General features: G+C 44.7%; 1 protein-coding gene across 1 annotated transcript in view; it reads left to right on the top strand.

The window, feature by feature from the left end:
- Positions 1-27057, top strand: part of LOC146788644 (putative cation-transporting ATPase 13A4) — a 468281-nt gene that overhangs the window by 420246 nt on the left and 20978 nt on the right. Inside the window, exons 27-28 of the mRNA XM_085635854.1 lie at positions 767-918; positions 26429-26517. Of these exons, the coding sequence (XP_085491980.1) occupies positions 767-918; positions 26429-26517 (241 nt within the window). The remainder of the gene's footprint in view (positions 1-766; positions 919-26428; positions 26518-27057) is intronic.

A 27057-nucleotide genomic window follows, 5' to 3' on the forward strand; every position in this document is an offset into this window, starting at 1 on the left:
CGAATGCTGCTTTTGTTGTATATGTGTCTTGACATATTCTCCTCTTGGCATATACCTCTTTCACTATATACCCATTTTACTATAGGCTCCCATCAGTATATGCTGATTTAGTTATATGCCTCTTTTGTTATATTTTCCTATCAGCGTATGCAGTTTTTGCTATATGCCTCTTTCGATATATGCTCCTATCAGTATATTCCCTTTCTGCGACATGCCTCTTTTGGTATATGCTCCTATGCATACATTCCCTTTGTTCTATATGCCTATTTCAGTATATTCTCCCATCAATATATGCTGCATTACCTATATGCCTCTTTCAGTATAAGCTCCTAGCTGTATAATTCCTTTCTGCCACATGCCTCCTTCGGTATATTCTCCTATCAGTGTATACCCTTTTGCTCTAAGCCTCTTTTGATATATACCCCTATCAGTAGATTCCATTTCTGCTACATGTCTCTTTCGGTGTATTCTCCTATCAGTATATGGTCCTATTAGTATTTGCCTCTTTCGCCATATATACCCTTTTCAGAATACGCTTCATTAGGTACAGACTCCTATATGCGCTCTTCACCATAAGTACTTCACTTTAAATGCTCTTCAAGGCTTTTAAGTGAATCACTACCTTGTGATCTATATGCATTTCATGTTGTAAAAACAATCGCACGGTGAGCATCTTTCCTAGACTTTTCTAGATTCCCAGGTGCAAACTTAGCTTCACACATCTGATCAGAAATGGTATAATAATTATTTATTTATTTCTGTACAGCGCTTGTCTAACTGGAAACCTGGGCGTGACGAGGTCAGAGTATCGAACCTTTGAAGGCACCACCTTATTTCCACTCTATGAGGGAACCCTCATCATTGCCGCGTTTGTCTTCGCCAAAGGGAAGCCCTTCAGAAATCCTCTGTATACAAACTGTAAGTGCACATTCTGTATGAGTCGTTTTCGAATGCATGCACAAGGGCTCCATGACAGGGATTGCCGACAGCCCTTTGAGGGAGAGGGCACAGCAGAAGTCTGATTGTTTACTATGTCTGCTCCTGATTGGTTACTGATTTCATGTCCAGTTGCAAACAAGCACGACAGGTCTGTGTGCTTGTTGACAGGCTGCGACCTATGATTCTCAGCTGACTCCTGAGATCAAGGGGCTCACTGTCCATTGGGTGGGAGCATACCACCCAGTGGAAATCCAGAGGACTGCTAGGTGGGAGCTACCACTCAGTGGAAATCCAGAGGACTGCCAGGTGGGAGCTACCACCCAGTGGAAATCCAGGGGTCTGGTAGGTGGGAGCTACCACCCAGTGGAAATCCAGGGGACTGCTAGGTGGGAGCTTCCACCCAGTGGAAATCCAGGGGACTGCTACTAGGGAGCTACCACACAGGGGAAATTCAGAGGACTGCTAGGTGGGAGCTACCACCCAGTGGAAATCCAGAGGACTGCTAGGTGGGAGCTACCACTCAGTGGAAATCCAGAGGACTGCTAGGTGGGAGCTACCACTCAGTGGAAATCCAGAGGACTGCCAGGTGGGAGCATACCACCCAGTGGAAATCCAGGGGACTGCTACAAGGGAGCTACCACCCAGTGGAAATCCAGGGGACTGCTACGTGTGAGCTACCACCAGGGGGAAATCCAAGGGACTTCTACAAGGGAGCTACCACCCAGGGGAAATCCAGGGTACTGCTACATGGGAGCTAACATCCAGGGGGAAATCCAGGGGACTGCTACGTGGAAGCTACCACTCAGGGGAAATCCAGGGTACTGCTACATGGGAGCTAACATCCAGGGGATATCCAGGGTACTGCTACGTGGGAGCTACCACCCAGTGGAAATCCAGGGGAGTGCTACGTGGGAGCTACACCCAGTGGAAATCCAGGGGACTGCTACGTGTGAGCTACCACCCAGGGGAAATCCAGGGGACTGCTACGTGGGTTCTACCACCCAGTGGAAATCCAGGGGACTGCTATGTGGGAGATACCACCCAGTGGAAATCCAGGGTACTGCTATGTGGGAGATACCAGCCAAAGTTATGTTATCTTCATATTTTCTGCTTATCTTTATCTTACTTCATTCCATACGTTTGCGCGTGTATACCTTACAAAATGCGATTCATTATTTTCCGATAGCTTAGAGGTTATTCAGTCATATGTATGTAGTCATATGATCTAAAATGCCTTAAAAAATTAAGCTAAGGTGCAACAAGAATACTATGTTAATTCTTCCATTAGAGAATGTAAGGCCTGCCCTTTTCAAAATAATCATAAATGTGCATGTTATCTGGGGGGGGGTACAAACAATGTAAGGCATTGAGATACCACCCTCTTTGGTGGTGCTATTGCTGGTGTTAAAACAAATCCAAAATAAGCCTGCAGCTGCACAGGCTGTTAATTTAAGGATGAAATTGAGAGATAATTTTGAATGGTCTCTTCATTAGTAATAATGTTCAAGCTGGAGCAGTCGTCTTGGCAGTGCCAATGTTTGGCTGTTGTTTCTCTTCAAGATCACAAATGGGGGCTTTCTAGAATTATCTCCGAAATACATAACTCCTAGGTCAGGATACTTTAGGTTCTCGAGCCACAAAACTGCAATTCAAAACAAAAAACAAGATTGAAGCTTCCGGTAAAGAAAAGACTGCACCGGAAATTAAGAGAAAAAAAGCAGAAAGCTAAACCAAAAACCAGGACTGAATCACCGCCAGAGCAGATCTCCAGCTAGGGGGGATACTTTTGAGGGACACGAGGAATTAAAAAGCCAGACCATTGTCAGCATTATTGCTGTTCTTTGGAAGATTCTGGGAAATCAGTGAACTGAAAGGAGCAGACAGACTGAGTATCACAGAAAGGACTCAGGCAGAAAAGGGAAAGAGAGACAGCTGAGGTTAGCCTGGAGAAAGAAGAAAAAGAGTTTGACTCAAAAGCTTATTTTAAGAAAAATGAAAGTGGCTGGTCTTCCAAATAAGGAAAATGCCTCAGAAAATGTGCATGCTCTGGACGTGGGCAGTCGTGTTTCTTGCCAATGCAGCAGCAATAACTATAGTTCACCAGACTCTTAAAGATCATCTGGCGGTGATGAGAGTTACAGAAAATATAAGTCAAATCTAGCGGCTTGCCAAAGTAACATAATTTGCTTTTGACCATATATGTGAAATTTCAGCAAAATTCTATGAAAGCCATCATTTTCACTATATTTTAGCTCAAAATGCATCCCCACAAGGAAGCATCTTGCGCTAAAAATGTGTAAAAAAAATATGAAATGAACGCAAACAGCAGCAAATGGAGCACAATTATTATCCAAAGTGGCTGAATGGTATAATTTCAAGAATTTTGCATAACAGGATTAATGCGAAACTCCTGAAATTACATGAATTATGCAAGCAAAATTTTAATTTTGCAAAGGTCTACTCAAAACACCAGATGGACATGTAACCTCTTCTGATGGAGTTGATGATGTAAAACTACAAGTTGAAGGGGAAATATTACAAAAAATCAAAGTAGTATTCTGGTCACATTTGTCACAAGCCTACAACATCATTCTTGCAGGGGATGGTTGGTCTTCCTCGTTTATAAGGCAGACTCCTCATGGTGAGGAGGCAATAATGAAAGCGTTGGTACCTGAAGATCTCAGGGAAAAATATCAACAAGAGTGGGCTTTAAAAAAGGTTCTGGCGATGGATAGAAACAAAACAAGGAGGGACAAAGTTTACGTACCAGATTTGATTTCCCTAAGGAGTGAAGTGAACCACAAGTTCAGGCCCAATACCCACTAAATTCATAAGCTATGCACAGTATAAGATGCATCATAGAGTAATTAAAATTTCAAGGTATAATTTTTGATGACTGCGAAATCATTATGCTGTGGACACACACACGTGTTTTAGGTGACTCCCGTGTACCGATGGAAGAAAACATGCCTTATCACTTGCTCCTCAGAAAACTGACCTGTCTGTTCCCACACTTATTGTGTCAGACTCTGCATTCTGGTTAGAATGTGGACTTGCCACATTTTCATCTAAACAGATTCAGAGATTCGAAAGGCACATTGATGAAAGAGAAACTACTTAGGGAAAAGTAACTCTTCTACAGGGCAAGCTTCCTTTGGTCCATATACAACACACCGTGGCCCATAAAAGTTAAGTAATTCGCATTAAGGAGAACTGTGCAGCTGACTTGGCTATAAAGACAGCAGTGCAAACTTTTAAGTTAGCCGTTGTAACTCGATCTCAAACCAAGATTGATGCAGACATTATTGTGGCAATACAAGGACATTGAAAGGTCCAAAGCTTCCACGTCATTTCCCTTCTGAATTGTCGTTTAACATAACCAAAGTCAATGTTTCTTGGATTTTCATACCTGGGATCGTGGGGATAAGTTTGGCTCATGTTGGTATTAGTGCTAGGATATCAATGCAAAAGCAATAATACTGGTGGCCTTATCTAGCTAAGAACTCAAAGAAAAAGGGCACTGCAGTGTAATATTTGTCAATATATTCACATTCACAGTAAAACCAGCAGCCACTCCCCTCACAATATCCAACAAATCATTTGTGTTCTTTGATCATATCAAACCACTACAAAGAGTGGATGTAAGAACACATTGGTGTGGTCTCTTTCTGATGTAGATTCCTTTGGTTTAACCGCAAACTTTCCTCTGTTCAAGAAGGAGTAAAAGTCTTGCATGCTTAGTAGCAATGGGAACAGTTCATACATTTCTTGGAGACAGTGGTACTGCATTCACCGCTAAGGTATTTTGAAATGTTATCTCTGCTCTGTGAGTGTACTAGCACTATAACTACCATTGTGATAAACAAACTGAGGCTACACCCCTAGAATTGCTTTACAGTTTTTTCTTACACCACACCATTGTTTATATCTATAATAAGTGGTGCAGCAGGCGAGGTGGACCCTCATCGCCAGTGTAGTTGGGGCCGCAGCTCAGGATTGCAGAGCCCGTGTGCTAAGGCCTAACTGGTGTGGGACACAAAATTGTACACTCACACTTAGTACTGGGTGTGAGCTGGAAGACCTACAGCCGTCTCGCCCAGTTATTATATAGCCTCTGGCCACACCTGGCCATAGGATGTACATTGTGTGTTTCTAGGGCAGGTTGCTACTGTGGGGTAAGGTTTAGGTGGCCATTGCAGTACCAGGGCCGGACTGACTACCGGGCGTTTTGGAATGCTGCTGGGCTGGGGGCTGATTTAGTTGATGGGGACCTGCGTGTACGGAACGAAATTCGTTTTGCTTTAATTGTTTCGAAGTACACGCAGGTCTCCATGAACGAAATCAGCCCCAACCGCAGTGAAATCAGCCCCCTGCTCGGCAGAATTCCAAAACGCCCGATAGCCAGTCCGGCCCTGTGCAGTACTATCTAGCTACATCTGCTTTGTGGGGAGTCCCTTCCTGAACAGATACCATATAAAAGACAAAGCTATTGACTTTGTCAATTCTTATTTATTTGTGTTTTTTTATCTAAAAGCTGCAAGGTGAGCTGAGTGAAAATATGCCTCCAAAAAGGATTACCTGAGCTTCTCATTTCACCATGAGGGATAAAGAGAGAAACACAGACTTTAAACTGAAGCAAACATGAGCCTGGACATCTGGACCTCTGTGTCCAAATACGGGCGCTCATTCTTGCAATGTATCTCCAACATAATGCACATGATGGAGCTGGACTGCATGTTTTTAGCTGTGAGCAATCAAAATAAAGCTGGAACACTTCAGAATGTCCCTAATACATATTGTACAACAGGTGTATATTTGGTATTTTATTTATTATGCATGATTAATCAAAACCTTTGCATATACAAAAATAAAATTCTATTCATTCCATAATAAAATCGCTATATACAGTAGCTTATATGTCACAGACAATAAAATTATCAACACAATTAACAAAAGATAGCTGCTGTTGTTATTGTAGCTGTGGCCAAAGATATTGGAGTCTAGATTTAGTATTAGACTTAGACTTTGAGCGACTCAGGCCAGGTTTTTTAGTCTCTTTGCGGTAATGTCGAGGAATTTAATCAACCTACAGTTCAACTGTACCCGGTCTGGGTTGAAACACAGCATTATTGCTTGTCTGCATGTTCTGACACCGTATTGTTTAAAGGCAGGTTTTAATAAGGTATACCTGATGTCTTTTAACTTATTGCAAATACACATTATGTGGATTGCATCTTCTGTACCGCTACTACAAAGCCGACATTGGGCATTTTCGTTCTTTCTCTCCCACGGCGGCAAGAATTGATTGAAAGGGCCTGCCCCCAGTCTTAGCCTGAGAAATTTTTCCTTTATAGTAATTGTTAAGCCCATTTTCAAGTAGGGTTGAGGTATTAGTTTATTGTAGGTGTGTAAAACCATCCAGCCGTGTGATCTTTTAGCTAGGGTTTTTTTATCTTCTAAAACGAATAGGGTACGGGTTACCTTGGTAACTGTTTTTTTGAAAATTTGATGATTGCCCTGGACCTCCCACAGTTCTGTTAACCCCAGCTGTTTGATCGCTTCCTGAAGGTATGCGTTTGCAGATGAATTTCTTAGGAGGGAAAGTTCTGTCCAGAGTAGCTCGTTCAGGGTACCCTTGTCATCGTGTTTAATTTTATGCCAGCATTTCACATAGGTACCCATGCGTTCTAAGGATTGTTTTTGAAGTCCAAATTCTAATCGAATTTGGGCGGGGGAGACCGATCTGGGAAGATGGAAGATTGCGCGGTATGCCTTGGATATAATGTTATCTAGAGGTACTGCATCTTTTCCCTTCAGCGCTTCACTCCCGTAGAATATGGCTGGCTGAAACTTTGCTTGTATAATCCTAAGCAAGGGATCAAATGACAAGTCCGGTAGAAGTTTCTTTAGGGGTTTGATTGTTAGATATGTTGTAACCCCCTTTCTCCGCACGGCTTCTAGTTGTGGTTTTGCTGAGTTATGTTGGTCCAGTATGACCCCTAGGTATTTATAACTTGCACCTTGGTCCAGGCGATGGCCATCTAGAAACCAGCTAAGATGTTTTCTTTTGTGGTAATTAACCGCCATGATTTTTGTTTTGTTGTAATTTATTATTAGAGCGTTTTCTTGCGAGAACTGCAAAGTGGCGTTTAGTAGGCGTTGGAGGCCGGCGGGGGTCCTGCTTATCAAAACCAGGTCGTCCGCATATCACAGGCAGGGTAGAGGAACGTTTCCTAATTTAGGAGCGTGGCCTATAGTTTTGCTCAGCGACTCTGGCAAGTCTGCAAGAAATAAGTTGAATAACATGGGGGCTAAGACGCATCCTTGTTTGAGGCCTTTTGAGGTGGGAATTTTTCTTGATACTTTACCGCCGTTTGCCAGTTTTATCCTTACCCATGTGTTGGTATGCAGGTTCCTCAATTGGGAAAGAAGATTGGAAGGAATACCCCAGCTATCGAGCTTTTGCCATAGCTTAGTACGGTCGACGTGGTCGAAAGCTGCTTTAAAGTCTATAAAACATAGAAAGAGTGGGTATTTTCCCTGCTTAGCAGCTTCCATGAGTAGGGTCAGAGCTATTATGTTGGTTATGGTGCCTTGTCTTTTCCGGAAGCCAGTTTGGGTCAAGGGTATTACCTTATTTTCCTCAGACCAGGTAGATATTTCTTTTAGGAGGAGCCCTGCAAAGTATTTGGCCTCTGTATCTATCAAAGTTATTAGACGATAGTTTTTTGGTTCAGCCCTAGCCCCTTGTTTGTGAATTGGGCTTATAATTGATCCTCTCCAAGAGTCTGGAATTGTGCAGTTTATGTTTGCGTATTGAAAAATGGGCTCTAGTGCCTTGCTCCAGAAGACCGGGTCGTTTTTAAAGAGTATAGATGGTATCCCGTTAGGGCCCGGGGCACCTGAAGGACGGCCCTTTGCTATTTGGTTCATTATCAGTTTGTTAATTTGGGCCGTGCTTTCTCCGTTTGTGGGCGATTCCGCTATGTACTCTGAGGTATCCTCTATATTTTGGGTTGGAGCTATTCTTGTTTGGTTGCCAGATGAATGTTGGCTAAGGGGCTTTGATTGATTTTTGGCCTTAATGCTAGTTCCCGGGATGTAATATTTGGAATGGGTTGTTGATTCATCATTATTGTTGAAATGGTTGAAAAGAAAATTTGCCCAGACCTCTTCGGAGATGTTGGAGTTTATTCCGTGATGCTGCGGCTGTTGCAATTTATTTATTGATTGCCAGAATTTAGCGTTGTTTTTTTGCTTGGCATCATAAATCAGTTTGGCCCAGAAATCATTATTCTTTGTTGTTTTTCTTAGCCAACTTCTCTTTTTTAAGAGGGCTTTAGTTTCACGTAGCAACTGGCGAAGATTTTGGTTTCCAGGTTGTGATCGCAACTGTCTTAATGTATGGTTTCTTGTTGTTTTCAGCTTCTTCGAAACGGGGCTGGTAATTTTCAAATTTGAAGGGACGTTTATATACTTTTTGGAGCTTTTATCTACAGGAAATCTTTTTCCAAGATTGGCGATGAAAGTCTCCCAAATTTCCAATGGGTGAGCGAGATTGTCTTGTGCTTCCTTCAGCGCTTCTTTAGCCTGTACTGCTACGTTTTCCATGTTTGTTGAGTTACACCTAATTCGGTGGAGGTTTATTGATCCCAATGGGGCAATAGATGTTTCTGCCTCCAGGTGTAATATAGCTGTAGCATGAAGTACCATCTCTTGCGGCATATGGTCACTAAGGGTACTATTGCCTATTCGAAATGATACAACTTTGTTGAACATAGCTAATGTTGTAAATGTGAAGTCTATCGTGGTCGAAGCTTTGGATGAATGGTACGTAGGTGCTGGAGGGTTATCGTCCTTGAAGCGGCCATTGGTTGCCCTCAGGTTTAGATGTTCAAGTTCTGATAGAAACAGTATTGAGCTCTTTGTAGATTTGGTTACTAACGAGAGGCCTTGGATTGGGACTCCCCAAATGCCAGTCAAGTCAGTGCAGAGATCGTCTTCCTGTGCTGTTCCTAGGAGATACATGTTGAAGTCTCCTGCCACGATGACTTTATCCGTATTTTCCTCTTCCATTATTCTTGATATCTCTTTAACCACTTCCTTTGATGATTGTGTTTTATTTTTCGGGTGAAGGTAAACATTTATTAATATTACCTTTTGAGTTTTCTGGTCAAGAGTCATTTTAATTACTGTAGCTTGGATACAGCTTGGGGAAGTAATGCGACTTGTTAACGGGTATGTATCCCCGAATTTCAGTATTGAAGAAAAAATGAGCAGACCGCCCGAACGGCGTCCAAAGCTGGTGTTTTTTATTGCAGGTTTGAAGCATGAAATGTATCCCGGGAGGTCAAAGGATGTATCCGACCAGGTCTCCTGAAGTAAAATGATGTCAAACATTTTGAGGTAGTTCAGGAATTCCGGGTCGCTTTGTTTGGAATTTAGGCCGTGAATATTCCAGATAGTTATTTTAATTTCATTGGAGCCCTTAGAAGAGGGCAATGTAAGTAATGACTTTTGTCAGTTTGAGCTTGTTAGCCAAATAGTCCGTTGTAAGCCTTGCCTTCCATTCTTGGCCGAGGGATCCATTGAGGGGGACTGGTTAACTGTTGGAGAACTGCTTCTTGCGCCCCTTAAGATTGATACCGATGTACGGCATAGGCTGTCTGAGATTAGAAATGGAGTTGGATATTGTGGTTTGGGGACTGTTGGTAATGTTATCCCCCAGTTTTGAAATATTGTAGTTTCGTTGCTGATTCTAGACGCTATCTCCGATGTTCTCCAAGTTGTTTTGGAGGCGTCCGAGTTTGTTGAGTTGTAATTTGGTAAAAATTCAACAAACAAAAGGTCGGAACTATGAATCGTTGTTAGTGATGGAATAGCTTGTAAGAGGCGCAATATATTCCCCCTATTTAAGATGTCTAACCGGCCTCGGGACTTGTATCTGGGGGCAAAGATAATCATGTCGGAGACCTCTGCGTCAGTGGAATCGTCTGTTTCATGTCCGCTAGGGAAGGCCGCGTGTCTGGCCATTGAAGCGCTATGGCTGTCTCGTGCAAGGTTGCCCAGTCCATTTCTTGCATTGTCTTTTGAGGGTTTAGTTCGGGGGTGCCGACCTTTATCTTCTAAGTCTCCAGACTGAGGCAATTTTGGGGTTTTTGTAGGTTCATGACTTTGTTGTCCTGCCGTCGACTCTTGGGTACAACAGGTGTATAGTGCTGGCCCAACACAGAGCAGCAGACATCATCTTTTCTACTTAAGATGTCACAAATTCATACATATAACTCAGATATTCTCTCAGTTAATGCATGAACTGTAGACAGCACAAGCTTGAAACGGAGCCCTGCGTTCACTGCTCACTATTTCTGACTTGTGCAGTCTATAATTCAAGCATTAACTCTGAGAAATGTCAAGTTATTAGTATTACCTTTACACATCTAGATCACTAATACACACGTGGGCGCTATGCACAGAGCCAGCCAGCTCTTTATGAACCCAGAGGCTTTTGGAGTGTAGTGAAGACCAGAGAAGTAACTGGTAAGCATCAAAGGACTTTGGGAAGGGAGGCTGAAATTGTCACCCACCCACACAGGCATAATGGAAAGTCTCACATTCACGCAGGACACGGAGAACAAAGGCTATAGTGTGACAGGGCAGAATCCTACCCAGGTGTGCCCAGCAAGAAACCTGTGCTCCCTGTCCTGACTCATCATTTCGCACTGTGAGCCATGCATACCGGGGGCCCATAGTCTCATGTCTTGTGGTGTGTTTTACCCGAAAGCCCACCATCACATTGGTGATGAAGCTGAGTGCTGGCCCCACTAGTACACAGAAGATGGTGTGACCGTGGAGGCCGCACCTTATTTGTTCTCTTTCCCGCAGCTGGGCATGGCAGCCAACAAGCCTACACAAAAGCTGTCAGTGCACCTGAGTGTGCAGCAACAACAATACCCACTAGCTAACGAAGTCAGCGCATGACAATTTGGAAAAGAGGGGAAAAAAACAGCAGACAAGGTGGAGACAACTGCAGTAGTGCACTGTGCTATGGGGACTGCTTCCCACCCCAAGGCACCAATAATCAACTTGAAAGGGGCTGCAACCAAGTAAAGGCTGAGCCTCAACTCAAGGTGGCAAGCCAGTGCCAAGGCATCAAATCTAGACAAGAGGACAATATACCAGTTCTCTGTGCAAGGGTGGCATTGCATGACAGCCACCATTCAGTGGCACAATTGGCCTTGCCCACTGGCATGAGGAGCATCCCCGTCATAGAGCTCTTTATCATTGAAGAAACCCCTTTCTCTGAAGCACCCATGTAGAAAGCCTTGTGCTGTATTTCGAGGTTACTGAGATCCCCGAAGAACAGTGGAGGGCACTCTTGCCCACCTTGAAGGGAAAGGCATAGGCAAAATCTCCAAAACAATCACAGATGTGACTCCAAAGACATACTCCACCTCGTAGCTGCCCTCAACGCTCATTTTGAACTAATGGCCAACCACGATAATGAACACTTTATATTCAGACAAGTCAGGCAAGGCTCGAGTGGTCGCTAGACGAATTCTGTGCCAGCACATGTGCATTTATTGATGGGCAAGAAGAAATTAAGGGCAGATCATACAGGAGTGCGCCTCTACCAAGAAAACATCTTACAGGAGCTAGAGAAATTGTTAAGAGACATTCTGACCCTGCATCGATCCAAGGAGCTATCAAAAGCCCAAGCCTCCCACATTGAGGTGGTGCTCCAATGGTCAGTAAAAGTGGAGCCTGTAACACAGTAACTCCCAGACGATGGCCAGAGAAGGACAAGAAGAAGCATGAGACCCCCCAAACATGCGGATAGCGCGGAGGAGCCACCTACTGACTCACAGAGTGCTTGGCAAAACAAAAGAAATGTGCCTAGTATGGGAAAAAACAACCACTTAGTGAGGGCATGCCAGACAGTCAAGAACTGAAAAGTCAATCCAACTGTGGCACTAGAGGAAACAAAGAGCAAGGATGTGACAAGGTCGCAGAGCACACAGTACATTCTGTTTTCACCATCAGCAAAGTTGCAACTGCTACCCCCAATGCCACGTACAAGTAGAATCAAACAAGCTCAAAGCAATAGTTGATACCGGCGCCTCTATTGGCATAATGTAAGCTGAAACGTTCAAAGCCATGACCCCGACACCAGCTCTCCAAAAGTCCAAATTCTGAGAGTTTCCTTATGGCTAAAACAGTCCACTGCCCATGCTCGGCATGTTTGAAAGCACTAGTAACCCGTGTGGAGGTGATGGTGGACACTGCCATATATGTAGGTCAAAGAGGAGAAAGCATGCTCCTTCTGCAACATTGTCAAAGCTCTGGAAATCGCCTGCTTCACACTTGGCTTACACAACGAGGATCAGTCACACATCCTCACAGAATTGAACAACCTATTAGAAGGCAGCAGCTGCATGAGAAGAAAAGTCATCAAGCTCCATATTGACAAATCAATGAAGCCAGTCACACTTCAACATTGCCGGATTACATTCCAACGAAGAACTAAGGTGGAGAAAGAATGTAGTGAGTTCTTCCTGAATACGCACATACATTGTTAAGTTAGCATAACCACGTTAGATGTTAGAATGCCATCTTTCTGCTTTTGCACACGACACTGCGTTTACATGTTATTTCTTAAATAAACTGCTGACTCGAGACTTGCCTCACACAAGAGCAATCTGTTGTTACCATCCCAAGCTCTGCGCAGCGACCTTGGTCTGTACATGGTGTGACAAACAGTCTGGAATATTACACAATGCATGTTTTTCACTCTAGGTTGATCGACCCACTATTTAGCCATAACACACGCGCAGCTGCACATACCTGAAAGTTGGTGCTTTTAATATCACAGACATCATGTTTATTATTCAGACCGAAGACGAGCCTTCCTGCGAGAAGTCTCCTGATGCTCCTGTGATGTGATTTCACTAAGCTGATCTTTGAGGTATGGGGTCCCCTATTCAAGCCTAAGAGACCTTCTATTAGCATAATAATAATATTAGCTTCTTAGTCAAGGGAAGGTGGTAGTATCCACTGTCATTATAATATGATCACCCCTTTTATATTCTATGGTATTGTAACTATGTTGCTGGTTTTGATATTAATCATTTGTCTGCTTGTATTAGCCAAAGTACTGCATCTTAGGACACGTGGTCTATAAAAATAAACCCCTTTTATTTACAAACGTGTCTCTGTTGATTATTGTTGTGGACTGATGTGAGAATAATATACAAACAGGTATTTCCGATTCCCACCATTCCTGAGAGTACCCTGAGTCGCTTGTTCTGGGTTGTCTATTCATTGGGATCTCTGAGCTAAATCTTGGATAACGAATGGGACACTTATGCTAGCCGGATACTGGGTTCTGGGTTCTGAGGTGAGTTTCTGGTACACCACAATTCACTGAGGTCCTGGGGTTCTAAGCATAGTTCTGTGTATAAGCAGAATCCCTGCAACATGGCGCACCTAACGTTTGGTCTATGAGTTGAAACGCCTTAGTAGTGCTTACATTTAGTCCACAGCACCCTCATTCTTGTTTCCGGATAACAAGTCTGACGGATTTTAAACCTACCTAGTTCTATTGATATAGGTTCCTTCAAGCTTGATTATTAAAAAGGTTATTGAACCCTTGTGCTACTGAATATTTGAAGTGTAGCTTGTCCTAATGGCGATAAATATTGCGGCGCATAGTCGTGCGGCACTGAAACGTCATTTGACGCAGTATGGAGTGCCGGACGCGGGCATGGACGTCATCTTTGTGGTGGGAGCCGATGCGGCTCATCCCTTTGAGTTATTCTACTCTTGGGTGACGATTCCGGCAGTCAGTGGAAATGATAATACATTTCATTCATACACTGCCTCTGCAGTGCCTGCTGCCTATGCACCGTATAGGACACAGGAGATACCAATATCTGCTTGGCAACATCAGATTTGGTTTAATGGCGCCCTCCCCCATGTGGTTATACCGCCGAGAATGGGCCCTTTATCAATTGCGGGGGCCACTTGGCCGGTACTAGCCGGATTTACGCCTCATCCCCGTTACCTCACGGTGACGGTGGATGAATTGCGTGTACTACACACTGCCCTTATAACAGTATATAGGGCGTTAGTGCAGTATGTGTCGCGCACTGTACAGGCGGGGGCGCCTGTTGGTGCGGGACAACCTGGTGATCGTCACGCGGTGGTCATTAGTCCTGTTATGGTTAATTCTGTTGTAGGCAAGCGCCCCCTCACGAGGGATGATTATCCCTTTTGGCTTGCTGAAAAATTTGACCAAATAGAAGCGGTTTATCCGCATACAACTCCTGTGGAGAAACACAGGATCCTCACCATTAGTTTGCCTAAAGACTTAGTTCCCCACATGGATGATTGTGTTTCTTGGGGTAAGGTTTTTGCTGCAACGTACGCGCAGTGCTTTGGCACTCCGTCTATGTTGCAGCTGCCCTCCGTTATCAAACGTGTTCAAGAGGACCATGGAGCGGAGTCTGCGATAGAATTAGGGATGCGGCTCCTCGGAGATTTTGGCCTGGTGGCTACCATGATAATGGGAAACCTTAAGGGTGATGCGTTGCACTTTCAGGTTCGTAATGAACTAAAGAAAGTTGCTGAAGAGGACAAACCGCAGGAGTTTGCAAAAATAATTTCAGAAGCATATCGTGATTTGGGTCGTAGCTCTTTGGGAGTTAAGCCTGTGATCAAAAATCCCGATTCTAAGCAGCAGGGTAAGGCAGGAACTTCTGGTAAGGATGAACGACCCATTTTTCCAAAACAAAAGTGGCAGTTTAAACAACAGGGCAAGCAGCAGCAGAAACAGGGCTCTCGGCCTGCCTCTCCCGTACAGTCAAGTAGTGAACGCACTTATGATCTGCGAGATCGTGCTACTATTAAGTCTCCTGATAGATTTCAGGTTTCTGAACCGCGTTCTCCTCGTTCTTCACAGGAAACATCGGCTACACAGTCTGGTGGCGGAGGCGGTGGCAAAGGTCGGGGTGCTCCACAACAGCGTGACCAACCCCGACAGACTGAGGGTAAAGGCAAGCAGGACGAGTTTGCTCGACAAAGACCCCCGTTTCAGAAGAAGAAAGTGGCGGCTCTGACGGCAAAATATGCCTCAGATAGTGCGGACACAGCTTCAGAACCGGACATGGGCGCTGACGCTACTAGACAGCGCGGCGGAAATTACCATAGTCCGTCAAGCTCTGCGTCCATTTCTGGCGGCGACAGCAACTGATGTTTTGGTTACTGTTGAAACAGCTGACACCAGAGTGGCTCCCCCTGATAGACTTTATGAAATAGTCTTATTAATTGAGGGTGACATACAACGTACCATAAAAGGGATTTTTTGGGATAATCTGACCACCACCTATGATATCCTCCTAGCGGAGGCAGATTGGCCCCCAGCCTTCATTTTGGAAGCTCCTAGAGGGGAGGAGAAAATCCTCCCGTCCTTTGCGCACACGGTGCCTAAGGAACAAGCTGAAATGTACGCTGGTGAGTGGGCGCTGGCGCTTGCGCCAGCGGTATATCGTACTCAAGTGGGTTGGGACCGGTTGTCCCCCTGCCATGAGATTCCATTACGGTCTATGCCCCAGCCTCAGCCCCAATATCCCATGCGTCGTGAAGCTAGACCCCACGTCGCGGCGATCCTTGAACAATTGGAATATCAGGGTGTTATTGAAACTTGTGTGTCCCCTATGAATAACCCTTTATTCACTGTAACGAAGCCTGACGGCTCGTACCGTTTAGTTTTGGATTACCGGCACCTAAACTCCCATTGCCGGACCTGCGCGGTACAAAATACACATAGCTCGGCTTTAGTCGACAGTCTCGTGCGTAAGAGGTTTAAAACGACACTTGACATTTCCAATGGCTTCTTTAGCCATAACCTGTCCACACTGAGTAGCCAGTGGACAGCGTTTACTTCGGGCGGAAAACAAAAACAGTTTACGAGATTAGCCATGGGCTACAAAAATAGCCCTGGCGTCTTTTCCGCTCGCGTGGTTTCTCTCTTAGAAAGAATAGACCCCGAAGCATACTCCTATGTTGACGATATCTACCTCACGGATGATGAGCTGTTGCCGCATCTGTCTCGAGTCGACAATATTGTAGTGAGTTTTGCTGACTATGGCTACAAATTCAATTTTGCGAAGTCACACATCGCGGAATATACAGTGTTGTTTTTGGGCTACGAGCTCAATAATGAAGGAAAGGGGTTAGCTCCCCACTTTCTGGAAAAGTGCGCATGCTTGAGTGCGCCAACGACGCTAAAGAAATTACAATCTCTGATGGGCTTTCTGAATTTCGGCCGTACGTACATTCCTGATTATGCCCAGCGTATCAAGCCGCTTTACGCCTTGGTACAACCCACATTTTCGAAGTCTAGCTGGCAGCTGGAACATTCTAAAATTTTACAGTCTTTACAGGCTGATCTTCTTGCTTCACAATATTTGCTGACACGTGATAACCGCACTAACCTGGTGATAAGAATAGTGCCAGGCGCCGTGGGTTTCACGTATTTGACGTTTAATGAGGGCGATACAGTCCCCATTGCGTACAAATCCCACTTGTACACCTCTGCTGAATTACGTTTTTCTGCGGTCGAAAAAGTTCTGACTGCTGTACAGATGGCGATCCTTAAGGAACGCGCACTGTCGCATGGGAAACAGATTCTGGTTGTAACACCCTATCCTGCCTTAGAGGCAGTGACAAAGGCAAGTGTACCAAATTCTAAAGCTTTGCATCCTCGGTGGATACAATGGGCCACAACACTGACGTCGCCAGACGTCACTTACATCTTTGATGCCTCATTACAGACTCAAGAGTTCTTGCAGTATGAATTCGTTCATCCGGCACCTCTTTCTTTGCGCCCGCTCGAAGAATACCATTGTGTCATATACACTGACGGGTCTGCGCAGCCCGCGATTGGATCGAAGCACGCTTATTCAGCGGCTTGCGCAATTGTCGTAGGTACATTCATAAATGGTGAATTCCAATCTGATGCAGTGCATACGCAGTCATTGGGTGATTGTACCGCGCAATTGGCGGAGCTTCGGGCTCTGGTGCTTGCACTGGAGTTTGCTGATCCCCGGGTCACTACTCTTATAGTGAGTGATTCCTTCTACTGTGTCCAGTCCTACAATGACAATTTACACTTCTGGTCTCAGAATGACTATCGAGACACAAAAGGTGGCACAATTAAGCATAAAACGCTTTGGGTTCGAGTGGCAGACTTTAAAGACCGTCTCCCTCTCGTGAATGTTATTCACACTCTTGGTCACCAGCGACTTGGTGTCCATGCTGTCGGCAACAGCTTGGCTGACGAGGCAGCAAAAACAGCAGTGGCTACATACTTAGTGGCAGCAGTTACCAGATCAAAAAGTAAGATTGATGATGACATCTTGGCAGCTATTGCTGCTACAGAAAAGGGAGGCGATTACCCGAAGGGTTTTCCTTCTCGTTACATTTACCATTTAAGTCCTGATAATGTCCCATTAGTGAGGATTAACGACGTTGGTGACAGAATTATTCCCAACGCGGACTGCAGGCCAGCACTGATCTTGGCTGCACATGAGGGGTTGGCGTCTGCCCACGCCGGTGTGTCAGCTACAATATCTCTGCTACAACAACGATACTGGTGGTTTGGTTTATATAAACAAGCGCGTGCTTATGTTCTTGATTGTGACATTTGCCAACAGATTAAACCTTCTACTGTTGCGCGGCCACCACAGACACAGCTGTACATCTCTAATAAGCCATTTGGTTGTGTTTATTTAGATCACTGCGGTCCTTTTTCCTCTGATACTGCGTACAAGTACATCTTGGTTGCAGTGGATTCGTGCACACGTTTTCTATGGGTATGGCCACAAAGGAGTGCTGACTCGCGGACTGTCATCAGGGATTTGCGTGTCTTTGTGGGAACTTTTGCGTGTGGTACCTTCCATTCTGATCAGGGCCCTGCGTTCGCCTCTAAGGCTTACAAGGAGGCTATGAGAAATTTGGGGGTCCTAGTCAAATTTTCGTCCCCCTACCGACCTGAGGGTAATAGTGTGGTGGAGCGAATGAACTGTGACTTAAAGCAATCATTGACAGCACATGTTTTAGGCACAGGCCGGAACTGGCTAGCCCATTTGTATAACGTCCAACGTGCACTTAATAATCTCCCTAGAAGGTCTCTGGGTGGGCGGACCCCGTACATGATGCTCTTCGGAATCAGAATGTTTGTCCCAGACCTTGATGGTCTAGACATGGCGGCGTCGACCGCACCCTTTGACGTAGATGATCACTGTGCTGTTTTACAGACTCTACAAGAAGCCAGAGACACTCTTTCGAAGGAACATTTGCCCTCCACATCTGAAGCTGAAGTTCAGATTCCGGTAGTCGGCTGGCTACCCCGAGTTGGTGATCTGGTCCGTGAGAAGGTGGAGAACAAGAAGGAGTTCGGCCCCTCTTATCGTGCACCAGTTCCAGTGCTTGGAGTGCAGGGTACAAGAACAGTCATTTTACCTCCACTTCCTGGTCGCAAAGAAAACAGGTACATCTCTATTGACAATGTCAAACTTCAGCGAGTGGCCGATACTTCTTAGTGTGACTCCAGCAGTTTCATGCCAGACGATGCAAAGAAATTCAATGTTAACTCTTGCTTCTAACACCTTGCCTGAGGTTGCCATCGAGATGCAATCTGTTACTGATCCCTTGTTAATACCATCGGCTGGTGGTTTGCCCGAAGAGACTGAGTACGCTTATCCTACACGTGGTCCCTCACCTGTTTTACAATCTACAGCACTTGGCCAGTCCCGTTTCTCCTTTGACACTAACTCATTACCCTCAAGCCCCCCATCAAACATTGCTGTTTTTTTCAGCTGGTTTAAGAGACATTTTTTGATTGCCCCTTGGACATACATCTGGTTGATACTTTTCACTATTTTTTGGATTTATAATAGTTTTTTTCCGTCTTGTGGATGGCCACTATCTGAGTGAGAGATCGACAATTAGACTTATCAATGGAACTTTGGCCCCCCACTCCTCGTCCCACATCATGAAGAGGGACCAGACTTCTGTGAATATTACTGCCTGGCCCGTCTTGGATGGAATCGCATGGGATGCTGTTAAATTCCAAATTCATGGGCCTACAGAGGTCATTAATGTACCTAATGTATTTCGAGTTTCTATGGGTGATGTGGTTAGGCAGAACATACGTTCTGATGATTGGGATGTACACGCCATTGAATCACTGTTTTCTGATTTGAAATATTATGCCGCTTTTGATGCTGAAGATTTATATGAAAATGCGGCTAATTATGCGGAACAGTATTGTTTTCAACATTATGGCAATCATTTCCTGCATAAAGCAAATACATTTAGAAATTTTGTAAATTTTACCCAATGGGAGCACTGTCCTACTCCCGAGTTCGGAAGTTCACAAACACTAGTTAACAAGTATTCTTATTTTACTGATTTCAGTGTTTCCGACCCGGCAGCGTTTTATTTTAAGGTGCTGCCTGAGTCTGCCGCAAAGGTTAGACTGACACACACAAAGCTACTTTATTCTAAGTCCTTTATGGACGAGTTGTCAATCAAAGGTTATGATGTATGGAAGGCTACTATTGATCTAAAGTCGGTTTGGGGTTCCAAGCCGTGGCAGGTACAGGGTACAGAGGCTTTGCATTGTGCTTGTCTTATACCAAATCATATTTTATTTTTAAATTCATCCATCTTCCAAACCACCTGTTTTGGATTGGCTACTTCTAAACAATTAAAGACACCTTCTGTGCCGGATTTGGGCGCTTATCCCAATTGGGATAACCACACAGATCTATCCCTTACTGCTTTGCAATCCTTAGTTTCAAATACATCTTTCAACATTTCGAAATTTCATAGTGAGGGTTGGTTAGTTTGGCAAAGCAGTTCAGACGCCTGTCAACGTCGCTTTTTGGGACTGAAACCGGGGTATACTCAGGAACGCGTAGATCCTCGGTTTGAGTCGTCTCATACTGTAACTACATACTCTGTGGGCAAGTTATGCCAATCTTGGCTGCGACATTCCACCTTGGCGTCTGTCAAAGTTCATTTATCACAATTACATGACAAAATAGATTTGAATGATTTTGTTAAAGGTCCTGTGGGTAGCAGAACAAAAAGGTGGGCGTATGCTATTTACAACGAAGTCTGGAAGTTGTCGCAGATTGAGGCAGCTTCCAGGTTGAGAGCTATTGACCAAGCAAACATGGAGAAGGTTTTAGCTGTTATCGATAATAGCATTAGCACTCTCTCTTCTAGGATTTATACATTAGATAATATTGTTTCTTCTGTGGTTGATATTGTGCATGATGATATGTCTGTGTTATATCATGGTCAAAACCAGTTGCGTTCTGTTATGCAGTTTGCATGGACATTGCAGACGTTAAAGGCGGGGAGAGTCCCTTGGGACTATCTTAACACTACATCGTTATTTCTTCCCTTTAACCTTACTGACAAGCAGCGATTTATGTCCATGAAGGATGCTACATATTCATTGTTACATATTGAAAAATTAGAACCATTGCCTTTTTCTGTAGCGGAGATCAATTCAGCTACGTGGTTAGTCCACGGATTGATAACTCTCCCTTTCGCGCTTTTTAAGTTCACTTCTTGTATGAAACATTATGCTTTGGGTAGATATGAACCGCTGGGCACCGCTTTCATACATGAGGTTTGGTCCCTCCCCTTTACGTATAGATGTACTAGGGACGGAACTGAGGTTTATTTGAAAGGAGAGGAATGTACCACGACACCAGACCATTCCTTGGTATGTAGGCACATTCAATTACACGGCGCATGCAATGTACAAGCCCCGAACTTAGCCTGCGTCCTACGAGGTATCCCAGTGCCTGTGATTACGCCTTCTTTCACGTTGCTTGCAAATGGTAGTTATTTAATTTTGAATAATGAAGCTTGCTGCGGGATGTTAGTGGGAATCCCGTACATAGTAACTGTCTCGCAGAAAGTTGTCTGCTGCAATAATGTTCTCTTTCCACCCCCGCATGGGCAGCTGGATGTTTCAATCTGGCCTTCGATTCCAACCTTGAAAGCGGAGTTCAACAAGTTGAGCAGAATAAGAGCTTTATTGTCCCAAAAAGAGGTGCCATTGACTTCCTCTCGTGAAACATTTGTCCTTCACGTTGCTAATACGCGCACTGAGGTACAGGCGCTTCTGAATACTGACCTCCCCCTACATTTCGGCACTTTGATCCAAACTATTTTTAATGCCTCGTCCACGACCGGCCTGGCTCATTTTTTTAAACTTGTGGGCTCGGGTCTCGTGACCTCTTTCAAAACAATTTTTGGTGTGATTCCGGCATTTTTTCATTCACTTTTCTCAAGCATCTTTGGAGGTGTTCCGCTGCTTCTGGCGCTGGTGGCAGGTGTGCTGCTTTTACTTTTCATACTACGGAATGGATGCTCCTTCTGTGCCACACGAGCGCCTGTCCCGCCTGCATCTTCTTCGTGATAGGATGCTTGACTTTTATGGAACTCTGCCGTTGGCGACCTTAAGCCTGGCTTATGGATTATCCTTCAGGTATTCCTACTTCACCTGCGTGCAGCCTGTATTTCACTGCCTGGATTGTCCCTTTGAATGGCCTTTGGATTTGTGCTTGACCAACCTGGTGTCTCCGGTGCCGGATTTCGATCGACTGATGAGGCCCTTAGTGTCTCACGAGTTGGCCTGTTCTGGTGTCCGGATTATGGCCTGTGGTGCGGCGCATGGTATCCTGGGTAATTGGGACATCTCAACAGCTGCCTACAACTTCTTGGCTATGAGCTATTTGGAGGAACATTCCGGGTGCCCTCTGATCGTGCTAGAGGCTCCGATGGTTGAAGAACACGTATGTTCCTTTTCGTTGATGGATTGGATGGCTGACCCTTTCAGTGGACCTGCAAACGATTTTTTGTTGGAAGCAGTGGCCACATATGCTGCCTATACATTCATGGATTAACTGGACAGTTGTCCTTTGCGCCTGTGCTACTGGACAGCACTCTAGCGCAACATTTCTTCTTTTCTTTCTCTTTTTTTTCCCGATGGTCGTTTTGAGTTTTTTTTTTCACTTCCTTATTTTTTTTCTTTAAAAAAAACCCTGGTTTATATTTTTTGTAGTTTCGGACTTTGGCGCATTCTGAAACTCTGCATTGGTTACGCCTTGTTCTGCTCTGACGAAACTGAACTCTGCGTTCTCTCTTTTCTTGCCTATTCAATAGTGCTTCGATCAAGGGGGCGTGTAGTGAGTTCTTCCTGAATACGCACATACATTGTTAAGTTAGCATAACCACGTTAGATGTTAGAATGCCATCTTTCTGCTTTTGCACACGACACTGCGTTTACATGTTATTTCTTAAATAAACTGCTGACTCGAGACTTGCCTCACACGAGAGCAATCTGTTGTTACCATCCCAAGCTCTGCGCAGCGACCTTGGTCTGTACATGGTGTGACAAACAGTCTGGAATATTACACAATGCATGTTTTTCACTCTAGGTTGATCGACCCACTATTTAGCCATAACACACGCGCAGCTGCACATACCTGAAAGTTGGTGCTTTTAATATCACAGACATCATGTTTATTATTCAGACCGAAGACGAGCCTTCCTGCGAGAAGTCTCCTGATGCTCCTGTGATGTGATTTCACTAAGCTGATCTTTGAGGTATGGGGTCCCCTATTCAAGCCTAAGAGACCTTCTATTAGCATAATAATAATATTAGCTTCTTAGTCAAGGGAAGGTGGTAGTATCCACTGTCATTATAATATGATCACCCCTTTTATATTCTATGGTATTGTAACTATGTTGCTGGTTTTGATATTAATCATTTGTCTGCTTGTATTAGCCAAAGTACTGCATCTTAGGACACGTGGTCTATAAAAATAAACCCCTTTTATTTACAAACGTGTCTCTGTTGATTATTGTTGTGGACTGATGTGAGAATAATATACGAACAGGTATTTCCGATTCCCACCATTCCTGAGAGTACCCTGAGTCGCTTGTTCTGGGTTGTCTATTCATTGGGATCTCTGAGCTAAATCTTGGATAACGAATGGGACACTTATGCTAGCCGGATACTGGGTTCTGGGTTCTGAGGTGAGTTTCTGGTACACCACAATTCACTGAGGTCCTGGGGTTCTAAGCATAGTTCTGTGTATAAGCAGAATCCCTGCAACAAGAACTGGAAAAACTCAACGCTGCTGGCATCATCAAGAATGTCAGAGGGCTCACCCCAAGGGTATTGCCCATCATGGCTACCAGGAAATGGAAGCACCCAGACAAAAAACGCATTTTTGTGGACATAAGACTGTCAAATCTCACAATCAAGACCCTCACCATTGATGATATCATTAAGGAACAGAGTGGAGCCAGTTGGTTCTCCAAGGTGGATCTGCGGTCAGGATACCACCAGCTAATTCTAGCCAAAGATTCCAGATACATAATGACATTCGCCACTCATGTAGGGTTGTGACACTACAGGCAATTGAATTTTGAAATCTCAAGTGCCGCTGAAAAGTTCTCATGAACAACATACAGGAGATAAAAGTAGGAATGACTGGATTCATCAATGAGAGTGACACATCCTAATCTATGCCAAACTGGTAAAGGAACATTGTGAGAGGCTACGGAGGGTTCTGCGTGGTTAAAGGTGTCAGGACTCACACTGCATAAAGACAAATGCGAGTTTATGAAGCAGCAGATTAATTTCTTTTGGTACATCTTCTCAGCTGATGAAGCAGTCCTGGACACCGAGAAGGTCCACAGTGTCAAGGAAGTGGCCCCGCCATCTAGTGTCTCCCACATCAGGAGCTTCCTAGAAATTGTCACTCACTGTGACCGCTTCATAAAGGATTTGACCACCCTGATCCAACCCCTCCAAGACCTCACCAAGTCATCAACCATCTGGATGTGGGGCAAAGATCAGGAGCAGTCACTCCAAGCCACCAAGAATGCACTTTCGACCATTACAGCCATAGCCTACTTCAGCACTGTGCAGCCAACGATCTTAACCGTGGATGCCAGCCTGCCAGCCGTACTAACACAACAGCAAGAATGTGAAGAGTGGGTACCCATAGCGTACACTAGCTAGTCACTAACCACCACTGAACGATGCTGTTCACAGATTGAAAACAAAGTGAATACCATACACTGGGGGTGTCAGCACTTCCAGCTCTATGTCCATAGACATCAGTTCATAGTCATGACAGACGACAAGCCGTTGATTCCCCTCTTTCAAGGCACCTCATTAAAACCTCCACCCCACATAGAGAAATGGATGCTGTAAGTGGAGTATTGCCTATGGACCCACACCCAGCCGACTACCTGTTGAGGCACCCCAGGATGCCACGCCACGCTAGAAGAAGCAGATGAGGCCAATGAAACAGAGGAGTATTTCCATAATATGATCGCTCTCTACTACTATCGTTCAAGACAATATGCTAAGCCTCTGCCACTGACAAATGCCTCCAATTGGCCCTAAGGGCCGTCAAGTCAGGTCAGTTGCACACACTAAAGATTCACTGGGCACAATGGATCAGATGCCTAATACACCCTTGCCCTCATTGAGAAATATTTGAAGTACCCAGAAGTTGAAATTGTCAATACCCTGGTAGCCAGTGAGGTTCTTCCCAAATTGGAGAAAATAATGGCGACCCACGGAGCTCCTCCAAGAAGTCCGGATGGAAAATGGCACAGCATTCCAAAGTCAGGAAGTGGCACTTACCTTTGGTCACTGAGCATCAAACATAAGAAGGTCCCTGTCCCAGATGGCCTCAAGCAATTGTGGAGGTTGAGAGATTCATGAGGACACTGAATAAAGTGTTCCGAATAGCCCATGGCAACCAGCAGCCTCTGAAATGGGCTATCTACTCTTTCCTGAGGGAGTAGCAGCAGAACCCCCACATAACAACGGGAAAAGCTCTGTGTCACCTTAGTAAGGTTGACCAGCACACCCTACAGCGGTGGAAGGCAACTAATGATAGAGCCATCCCCCAAAGACATGCAAATGCATCCAACATACGAGAAGGGGACTATGTGCTGATCAGAGATATATTTCTGGGGAACAAGTTCAGGCTCCTGTTTGAGCAACTCTCATGGGTGGTCACTCAGAAGTACATCGCATTCCAAGAAATTCTGTAAAATGTCAGCTCCAGAGGCAGAAGGTGAGGAGCAGAGTGACAATGAGCAGGGGGGACAAGAGGAGGAGCTGACAGGCCTCAATCCGACAGGAAGTCACAGAGAGATATCACCAGCACCCGAGAAGCAGGTGTCAATCGAGAGAGCAGTCCTAATTGAGACTAGCGCACCACTTCAACCTGAGGAGAGGGAATCAGACATCATTCATGGCTCGAGTGGTCAAGAACAGGTATCACCTCCGGATAAATACAGAACCATCAACGAGACTGATAGACCATGTGGTGTGATAGTTTACCTATGGCAGCTCATGATGAGACTCTCCTGTATCCTTTATGATCTGAATGTTCTAATCACCTGGGGGATACTCCTGAGGAAGTATGTGTGTTTGTGTTCCATTCTGTGTCCATTCCGCTATCTAGTTGTGTTTTTGGGACTGTGTTTTTTTGTTATACTCTTTTCTTTTAGGGTTGAGGAAGAATGCCATGTTTGCCTGTGAAGCAAAAGGTAAACACCAAAAGACAGAGAGATGGGAAGCTGAAGTTGTCACCTGCCCAATAATGGAGAACCTAACAGTCATGTGGAGCACAGAGAATAAAGGCTAGAATGTGACAGGGGAGAGTTAGTCCTAGCTGGGGGCACCCAAGTAAGCAACCAGTGCTCCCTGTCCAGGCTCATCTTTGTGGCTGCGTGCCAATCATACCGGCGGGCCCTGTGTCCCTTGCCTTTTGGTGTATTCTACCCCAAAGGCCACCATCACAGCTGGATCATGATGGGCTCCCCTGGCTCAGCGCGAAGTCCAGCTCCTGTTTTTATGTGGCTGAAGCGTGTAAAGTGCTTTTATTTCACTCAATATTTTCCAGAGTTAGAGTATTATTTTAGACAGGGCAGCTCAGAAACAGAAAGGGGAGAACCTTGCTCGCTGTTTCTGAGATGCACTATCTGAAAATCAAAGTCTACGCAGATGAGTACCAGGTTAAATGAACTCACTTTAGAGACTTCAGGAGCATATAACACTGAACCAGCACAGTCAGGGTTTACTATCTGGTAAAAATGAAAATGGGCTCAATCAATAAGTAGATTTGCAGAGCACTTCTTGTCACCAGTGAGGGTCTCCAGGAGCTGGTGAGGCTGATGGTGGCGTATCCAGTTCTAGACAAGACAAAAACTAAATAATAATTTCTTGGACCTTTCAGCTGTAGATTTGCACTGAATTCTTCTGATGGTGGCAAAAACACTTTTCTTATAAACCCTGCATGGCAGAAATCATGTGTTTTTAAAGCTTCATTCTGAATTATTCTAAGATGCCTGTTTTTTGTTGTTTTAGATCTATTCTCACTACTACTCATTGGACTGACTGCACTATGTATTTTCCTGATTTTTGCTGACATCAAAGAACTGTACATTATATCACAGGTAAAGGATGCCTTGAATCCAATTCAGTTTACTCTCTAGAATCTTGCATGAAAATTGTTTACATCGCACTACATGTGATAATAAATACAGAAATTTTAAATAGGAGAACCCTAATGCATTGCCTTAGAAAGACCCTCGATCAGCAGGGACAGGGTCAAAGTCATTTGGGGCCTTATTTATGAGGCCTTGCAACACTTTTGCACCGCCGATGCGTCACTTTTTGTGACACACCGGCAGCGTAAAAAATGTGCCATTTTGCGCCCTATTTACAAAGTGATGCATCTAAGCAGATGCGTCACTTTGTAAAGCCATTCGCTATATTATACCTGTGTCAGGTATAATGTATGCAGGGTGGGCGTTGCCACGTAAAAAGCCTGGTAGATGTGGTGCAGTGAAATCTATCACTTCTAAGACGCCACTGCGTCAAAATCTTATGTCTGTCTTACAGCAGGCGTAAGACTGACGCAGGCCCCCCCATGTGAAAGGACGCATTGCTGGAGCTGCTTCAGTTTTCAGACACAACCCAGCAATGTGTCACTT

This window comes from Triturus cristatus, chromosome 11, assembly GCF_964204655.1.
Source record: "Triturus cristatus chromosome 11, aTriCri1.1, whole genome shotgun sequence".
Classification (NCBI taxonomy): domain Eukaryota; kingdom Metazoa; phylum Chordata; class Amphibia; order Caudata; family Salamandridae; genus Triturus; species Triturus cristatus.